General features: G+C 38.0%; 1 protein-coding gene across 1 annotated transcript; it reads right to left on the bottom strand.

Annotated features, from left to right (window-relative positions):
* Positions 1–2,861: 2,861 nt before the first annotated feature.
* Positions 2,862–3,677, bottom strand: LOC131876024 (uncharacterized). The gene has a single exon (XM_059220783.1). It carries the CDS (start codon positions 3,675–3,677, stop codon positions 2,862–2,864), a length of 816 nt encoding a protein of 271 aa, XP_059076766.1.
* Positions 3,678–9,622: the final 5,945 nt, after the last annotated feature.

Raw genomic sequence — 9,622 nt, 5'->3', positions numbered from 1 at the left:
CAAATTGCAAAAATTTGAATAAAGCACTGAAACTTCGAATGAATGCCAACACACTTTTCAGATTTAGGACAGTAAGAAACACAATTTTGACACGAATTTCAATTTCAACAATTTTTGAATGATTAGAAGCCTTAATCCAAGCAATCACTAGACCAACTTTGACTTTAATTTTGAAAGTGTTAGAATTTATGAAATCAGCCAAAATTCTGGATTCTAGCAGAAAAATACAGTAAGATCTAGCTCCCGAAATTTCAAAAAAAATGTCGGGGACAATGGCGCTCGGGGTGCACACAGTCCTCACAACTTTTTTCAAAAATTTCAGGGATGAAAGATATTATGATTTTGTTGCGGAATCCAAAGTTACAGCCGATTTGGAGGTGTTTTTATCAGTGAAATCGTCGGTCAAAGGTTGAATCAAGAGGGTTTTAAAAATTAGGGTTTTGACACTTAACCACTTAATTTTCAGAATTAAAGCACAAATATGAATTGATAATTTGCAATAGAAGGGTAGATCTGAAACAAGCATTAACAATTAAACATTTCACAAGCTCAATTACTAAAAAGAAAATTTAGGGTTTTTATGCAATTAACCTCTAAAATTTGCAAAAGATCAAACATGGAAATGTAATTAAGGAAGCAAAATTTTTTCAGATCTAACCATGAATAATCAGAATTAGGATGTTCATGTCGGGTTCACCAAAATATAAAGCAGAAAATCGATCCCTAGGTGTTCCTCCCACTCCAAGGAGAGAGAAAGGAGGTCACTAGGATTGACGGTTTTCACTTAGGAGAGACTTTACATTCAAAAGAGGGGTTGAAACCCACAAGATCCAATCCCACACAATGCAAGATTGAATTCTAAATGAGTTTCAAGTGTTGAGACAGCAAGGATACCCTCTTTTGTAAGGAATGTAGATAGAAGGATTGAACTAGGAGTATATGTAAAAGTAGGAAAGATTCGCTTGTAGACGGAGATAGGGACACGGGATGAAGCTACGGACCTGAAATTAGCAGTAAAATGTTGAGACGATGCTGTCCTGCAAGTTTGAGCGAAAGTTGACGGGACGATGGCGCCCGGAATGCACACGGTCCTCCGAAAAATCCGCGAAACGAAGGGGGATCTATTTGTCTCTGCACAAGGATTCCAGATCTTCAATTACAGTCGCGTACCTACAACCTACACACAGAAAAGAGAGGACGATTGGGGGGTTAGGGATTAGGGGTTTGCCTTTAGGTCAAACTCCGGTTTTGGAATTAACCAAGAAATGAGAATGTTGTAAATGTAAATGTTTGTAATGTAATCAAGTACTGATACCTTGTTGTAAGAATGTTTGTATTCTTACATGCGAAGGTGTAATGATGTTGTATGTTGTATGTTGTATGTTGTAGGTGATCTCCTCTTCAATGGTTGAATCCTTGTCTTGAATGCAACACCTAGCCTTGAATGGAGACCTAGAATGCTCAATTGCTTGAAGGAATGCTTGAATGCTTGAATGTTTGAATGTTTGCCTATCGCTTCTGCCTCTTGCACATATATGTTTTCCTCTCGTCAAATGGAAGGGGAAATGTAGTTTATATACTTGTCAATTAGGGTTAGGACACTGATTTTTCCGACCTTAGGCCAACCTAGGAACATTATTTTCCGAATTGCAAACTTGAAGACCCGATGCCCAACAAGAGACCGGGCCCAAAATAGGGCCAGGGACCAGGGCGCTGGGCGCCATGGTCCCACCTCCTGGGATAGCAGGGTGCAAGGAGGATCAGGCCAAGGTGCAGAAAGATGCAGTTTTTGATGTCGTAAACAGGTTTTAGGGTCTCCATTCAGGTTCAACGTTGCATCGCCATCGTGAAGACCCAAATGCAGTCGAAATTGCAAGTGTCACAATTTTACAACGCTACAGTATCTGCACTTTTTGAGTTATTTTGGATAAAGTTTTAATTACCTTTTTAGGTAATTATTGCTCCCTTTGGGGTAGTTGCTGATATTTACCCTCCATTTATGGGTATGGGTACCTTTTGTAAGGGTGAATTTGGGCCACTTGTTTAGATTGGATCTTGGCCATTCATCTATTTTTGGGGCCTATTTAAAGGGGACTGGTTTTCCCTCTTTTGTAAGAAGTTCATGGATTGTTGCTAAAGCTCTGGCAAAATTTACAGGATTTAATGTAAAAATTATGACTGTTCCAATTTCATTGTGAGTGCATGGTCTCCTTCTTCACCAATTTGAATCATTATGTTATGTTTCTTTCATTTCTATAGTACTTTCTAGATAAACATCTGATTGAATCCTCATTGTTCATACCATTTGGGATTGACTGACTGTCATTCCTTTTGCATGGTTAATCTGAACCATCCATATACTTAGTTCGGTTATTGAACAATTATTGAATGAATGTTAAAGTTCTGAACATGTGTTTAATAGCATGAAAACTCTATTTTCCTTGAAGATCGCACTAGATTCATACAAGTATTGTATTTAAATGGCTGATAGTGTTTAATCTAGTTATTTGGAGGTGTCTGTCTGTTTTCTTAATATGTTGTCTTAGTTAAATAATTTAGACTTTATGTACCTCTCTTTCCCTATCCCCTTTTTCCCCTTTTTTTACTAAGAAGAAAATCCAGTCCTTCTGAAATAGAATCATCTAATTGGAACCAATCGATAACGAGACTGTCAAAGTTTTAGGGAACTCATCCAGTAATTATCTATATCACCGTAAGTCCCCTTTGTGTTCCCAACAAAACACATCAAACCACTGAGTAATCCCGCCGTCAAGACTTGATAATCGAAACCTTGAGGTCCTCCCCTTTGATCAACAAAACCAACATTAGGGATTTCCTTATCTCAAGAGAGGGTAGGATACTCAATAAGTACATTCTATTTTGCATTGGCCGGATGGAGTTTGCAGCGATGCGACTTTGGACATGTCAACACGATCTAAAAAGGGTCTCTTTTGTCCTCTTTTCTTAGGTCGGCCGCGAACAAGAGTCAAGCCATCATTATCAGGGGTTGGTGCGTTGATCGGGGCTTGCCCTTTACTAACATTATCCATCTTGACTTTCTCCTTACCTACATCATCAGTCGGGGCTTTCCCCTTGCATGTGTTGTCCATCTTTAGACCTGAAGAAGAGCCAGACGCATCGGAACTACCACTATTCCCCTTAAAAACCCTAGGGCATTGCCACTGCAAATGTCCATACTCATGGCAAACTCGACAGTGAAAAGGTAAGGACTCATAATCTAACTGCTGAATCCAAGAAGAAGAACCAAGGCAAATTTCCAAGGAATTCGGCAGTGGGTTATTCAAATCAATTTCAACACAAATACGGGCATAAGAAATAACCTTTTTGTCTAGGGACTGGTGTGCGATTGTAGTAGGCTTCCCAAGTAAGGCAGTTATCTGGCGCAGAATGTCTTCTCTCCAAAACTCTAAAGGAAGTCTGGGCAGGCGAATCCAGACGGGAACCCTAGATGGAAGATCCTCCGTAGAGTTAAACCCTGAATACCAAGGTTTCACAAACAACCCCACATGATTATAAAAATAAGGGCCCCCCTCAAAAACTCGATCACGATCAGACATGCAAGAAAAGAATATCAAGTAGTTGTTTCCTGGCAACATTATGTCCATATCTCCGTCCACCTGCCATGAACGTCGTATCCAGTCTTCAAGGGTCGACATAGAGATTCGAATACCAAGAGATTTGTAGATCAAAGCATGTTTGAACTAGTACTCCACATCTTCCATCACAGCCTCTGGAGAAATGACCAAAACTGGGCGATCTTGGCTTCGCGGAAAACATCCATTAACTTTATTAATCTTTGAGCTTGACCCCACATAGAAAGACTCATTTGTCTGTGCATGAAGCTTCGAAGAGAATCCATCAGGTGTCGTAGCACCGGTGACCACCAAGTTGTTAGAAGCCCCTTGCTACTCCATGAAAAAGACCACATGCAACGCATGCAGCACATGAAAAACCACCCGACTCTACTGTCTGAAACCTTCATCCGCATAGCGTCCGCTGGTTCCAAACTTCTAAACGCCACAATATGATCTATGAATGTCCAAAATGTGTCTACCAGACTCCTCAAAGCTTCCTCCAAAGTTTTGAATATTATGTTTCTATCAAGTCGTAACTCTATGTTTACTCCTAGATTAAGGACATAATAATAATTGAGGCCTACAACTATCTATTTGGTTATTTGTTTATGTCTAGAGCTCTTTAGAGCTAATCATTTTATAGCCTATAATAATTTCAATCTCTTTGGATTTGATCATTGGGATCCATACCTACTATAGGACCACCTTGTCTTTCTTCATGTACTTCTTCTTTGTCATCAATGGGTTCTCTATTTGAGATACCTAAAGAACTCATTTTCTATGAACTCAACATCCTTGCTAATCACTGTTTGCGTGGTGACTAGGTTATGTAACCTATATGCCTTGGAATCTAAACCATAGCCCATGAAGATGCACTTCTCACCCTTGTTATCAAACTTTTATTTTTAGCACAAATGCATATGCCACATACCTGAATACTCTCAAGTGCTCTACCATCCACCTGTATTTTGTCCATCCCTCTTATGGAATTTTGTCACGAATAGCATTTGTGAGGCTTCTATTTATTCAATATATTATTGTTGCAATGGCCTCAACCCAAAATTCATTTGGGAGTCCCTTGTCTTTCAACATACTTCTTGCTATCTCCACAATAGTCCTATTCTTCCTCTCAGCTACTCCAATTTCCTACGGATTATAAATAGTTGTCAACTCTGCCCTGATGTCATGATACTTGCAAAAATTCAGAAATTGATTGGAGGTATACTATACCCCTTTATCTGACCTTAGGACCTTAATGAAATGTCCACTCTCCTTCTTAGTCTGGGCCTTAAACACTTTGAACTTCTCAAAATCTTTGAACTTATGCTTCGTAAAATATACTCATATCTTACGGTTGCAGCCATCTTTAAATGTCATAACATACTGACTCTTCTACTCTTCCCTATTGAGAGGGTTTCCATAGAGCCACACAATTTGTCTTTACACCAGCTCCAACCGTGCTTTTGCCCTTCTAAAGTTGCCCAATTGAAAGGGTTGTCTATGTTTCTTTCCTAATTTCAAGATTCACGTCTACAACTAGGCTCTACGATGGTTGGCAAACCTCTAACCATACCCTTATTGGTTGAAATAATCAAATCAAAACAGCTTAAATGTCCATTCGTTAGATCCCAAAGTTTGTACATTTTCCATAACTAGGAGCTATAGCTATAGATCGAGGCGATAAAAAATGTTTGTATCCTTAAAGAAAACATTTGAGTTTTTGTCATTGACATTGTTGCAATATTTTTTTCTTCCCATTTTTGCCAAGATGATACATTCCCCTTTTTTCATTAGCACCTTGTGACCTCTTTGGACTAGTTGTCCAACACTTAAGAAGGTATGCTAGGGACAAAATAGGAATTCTCTATCTGCTTGTCACTTTTCTTGGTGTGGATCTTAACAGACACTTTTTTCACATTTGGAACTATTTCATTGTTCCTCATTTTAATTTTACACTCGACATTTTCATCATTAAAGACAAATAAATTTTCACTCATGAGGTTGTTGCAACTGCTGTCCAAATACAAAACTTCAGCAATGTCTTACTCACCAATGTTGTACATAATGAAGGCTTTCAACTAATCATCTTCAGCTACCTTTTCATCAGTCACATTTGCACTTTATTTTGGTTGTTTGCATAATGTCCAAATTTGTTACAATAATAACATTCTACATTTCTCTTATCGTTCCTCTGACTCGAGCCACTATTGTTCTGATTCTATAACTGGATTAAGAAACTGCTTACTCCCTCTTGGTTGTGCGTTTGTCCAGAATTATCTACTCCAGAACTGTTTTGTGTGTTTGTGTGGGACTGCTGTGTCTGTGGGTTATTCATAAAGGTGCGATACTGCAACTTATCATACAAATTCATTTAGATTGCGTGCATTGCCATCAATGTTGCGAATCAACTACAAATCTAATCCTAATCTAGTCGACAATCTGATTTGTGAGGATAAGGGAAAATTATTAATATAAATTAAATCGAGTTAGAATTTGCATAAATATTCCATTTCGGATATTAAGTTGGATGACAAAAAAATCTGTTAAAATTTGCTATAAATCTTACGAAAAAACTGCAAATGTCACAAAAATATGGACGTATTCGCTGCAACAAACCCTAGACGGTGGCACTGGATTTTCCCAGGCTATTGTTTACTGCTTTTAAAAACTTAAAAACTCAACCTCAGATTTGATGGTGGTGGATGGAGATGGAAAGACCGAACACAACACAATATGCAGAATTACTAAAGATATCAGACACACAAATTATTCATCAAATATTTTCTCTGTGCTATAGCACATTTTTCACTAATCAAACTAATTATAAACATTACATCTGCTTGAGTGCTACAGCATTCTCATCATCACTTCATGATCACTTGATCAGTCAATTACCTGATACTCAAACCCATTACATAATGCCTCTTTTATAGAGGTTTTAAAACTGTCTAGAATACAACACAGTAAAAACACATGCAAAGAACATGAACTGGATGTGGGTGAGAGAAGCATCTAGATTGACGGTGAGAACTTTTTGTTTTAAATGCTCAGCATATAGAGCTGAATATAGAGGTAGGGTAGTTGGGAATATAATCTCCAACACTCCCGTTAATCACAACTGTCATGAATGCTACGACATTCTCTAATTCCTTGATTAATGAGTGCAGTCTTCTTTTGTCTCTTTCTTTGTCTTCGGACTTTTTCGAGCCTTCTCTTGCTTGATAGATTCGAAGTGATAAAGTTGTCGTTGTTTGCTGAAACCAAGCATTCAGTCATCGTCCGAGGGAGAAGTTACACCGTGAAGGAAATATTGTTGAGGCTATTGTTAAGAGCTGTAGAGTATGCAGAGAACCACAGCTACTAGTCAAAGCTTGTGTTGCTATTGGTTGAGGAAATCGTAGGAAAAAAGGATGCCGGTGTTGAATAACATACTAGACTAGGGGACCCGCTAATTAGATCTGGTACAGAGGTTTGCGGATCAACTGTAGATCTGGCTTGGTATGATTGAGGAATGGCCAAGTCAATGAAGCCGTAAAAGGTAAAAAGAGTGTAGTATTTTTTATCGGTGTTTTGAATTTGTGAATGATTTATGAAGGCCATAGAATTTTGAGGAGAGAATTGCCAAGTTATGATCGCTGGAGGAATTGATAAGAGAGATTAGAAGATCAGAGGAGGATATGTTTCTGAAGTTGGGCAAAGCCAAAGTTAAGTTGTTAATGGATTAAAGAAATATGCTTGAATGCCGCAACATTCTGGATTTGTGTAAGCGTGTTTGAGGCTAATAGAGCTTGCTAGGATCTCTGAGCACCCACAATGTGATTCTATGGGAGGTGCGGAGGAAATATATGTGTCTCACACCTGAACTGATAATGGATTGGTCACTAAGAGGATTAGAGCTTGTGGTAAGAGCATCCCAACACAAAGTTTGAGGACTCGGACTCGCCACGGACTCGACAACCCCAAAATTGGACTCGATCTCGGCAAAAAAAAATGTAGTTTTACAAAAAAAACAAAAAGAAATTAGTGCATTTAGAGAACAGAAGAGCCATAATTGAAACATTACACGTCATATGATCTCCAAACACTCAATATTTGAAATTTCATCATTCATACTCATAGTTTCAAAGTTTAAAATTTATAACAACAACATAAGTTTATAAATGTTTAAAAAATTACATAAATGATATATTCAAATGTGAAAAACAACAAACTAAAGAGAAGACTACATCTTCGTCTTTGCTCTCCTAATATTGCTCAATTTTTTAGGCCTTGAGATAGTACTAGCAAAGATAGGTGTTGAGGTATCTAAATGGTGAGATGATTCTTCTTCAAAGCCAAAGTCCTCATCTTCATCCTCCATTTCATCCAATCTTGCTGCTTCTACTCCTTGAGCTACTCTCTCTTTTTCTGCAAGATCCTCCTCGGTAAGGAAGACATTATCACCCTCATTTTGTTCATTGGTGGTCCAATCACCATATGGATAAATTTCATCCAAGTCAATGGCCTCATGTGAAACACCATCCACCTTTCTAGTGCAAAGGCAAAGGTTGTACCGAACGAAGACAAGATCATTGAGGCGATTCTGTGTCAACCTATTTCTCTTCTTTGTGTGAATGCTCTCAAATAAACTCCAATTCTGTTCACACCCAGAAGCACTACATAGTTGGGACAAAATATGGATGGCTATCTTGTTGCGGATATGTTGTTGATTATGAATTGTTGTCATTGATGTCAACATAATGTTTGTCATTGATGTTCTTGGTGTTGGTGATCCGGAATATGTGTTCCCAGAATCTTTGATGCTCCGAAAGATGTGTTGATGTGTTGTTGATGATCGAGATATTTCTAGTTATTAGATATGGTGTTGATCGATGGTATTCATGTGTATCTTGGTTCCATTCTTATTTTTTGTGTTTTGAACAATGATGTTTGGGTCCGGAATTCGAGGATGTGTAGCGGCTTTGGCATAGCATGTCATGTTTTGGGTCCGAAATTCGTAATAATTGTAACATGTTGATTTGATCGATGATATGTATTGTGGTATGGTCTACTTCTCATTCCTTCCCACCACCAGAATGTTTAGTGTTGACCTATTTTAGATCTTTGTCTTGGCTGACTTGGAAGATTATGCTTCGCGGAGACAGTATATAAATGAGAATGATCTGGATAAGTTAGTATGGAAAAAGTGTGACATTGTTATTGAAGATATGCAAGATTGGAAAGGAAAGATCTAACTGTTGGTGCTATGTGAGAGTGTGTTGGTATTGAGACACGGGAAGCAGTCCGGTTTTGCAGATTGTGTTTTAGTGGTGGATTCTTTCTTTCTCTCTCTTTCTTCGGGTGTGAGCCTTTTTCTGGGCAGTGAGCCACCCTTTGTAAAAATCACCTTAACCGGTGTTTTATATTGAGAACTAACATTCTCCGTGGTTTTTCCCTTGGGTTTTCCACGTCATATCTGATGTTCATTGTGTGATCTGTTGTATATTTGTGTTTTCATGTTATATCTATCTCAGTTAATTCTATGGGTTGGTCTGGATGTGAAAATAAAAGATTAATTTAAATAATCAACTGATTCACTCCCCCTCTCAGTTGCTTGGATATTCAACATATCTTTTGAATATTAGGCATGCCAACACCATAATTCTTGCACCATAAATCTACAAAAAAACAATTTAAAATATTAGAATTGAGAAAAAAATGTAACAATCAAGTTTTTAGTTTTTTTCTTGTAGTATTGAGCTAAATTTTTTACCTGGTTGTTATTTTCCTCTTCTATCAATTGCTTGTTGGGAAGAGAAGTGTCTCCCCTCTACACTCTTGTAGATCTTGAACAATGAACATTTCCAAATTCATAAATAAATAGTCAAACTCAACAATGAACATTTCCAAATTTATAAATAGAGATATAGCGAATGTCAAATCTCACCCCCAGCTTATCAAGAACTGGTGTAGTCACCGGTTAGGAGGGACCTCAAAGAGATCAATCCGGACCGGTCATCAAGAGTAAACACAAGGATATGATGGAG

This window comes from Cryptomeria japonica, chromosome 5 (genome assembly GCF_030272615.1).
Source record: "Cryptomeria japonica chromosome 5, Sugi_1.0, whole genome shotgun sequence".
NCBI classification, from domain to species: domain Eukaryota; kingdom Viridiplantae; phylum Streptophyta; class Pinopsida; order Cupressales; family Cupressaceae; genus Cryptomeria; species Cryptomeria japonica.
Note: the sequence above shows the minus strand (reverse complement) of the source record. Positions and strands in the feature narration are given on the sequence as shown.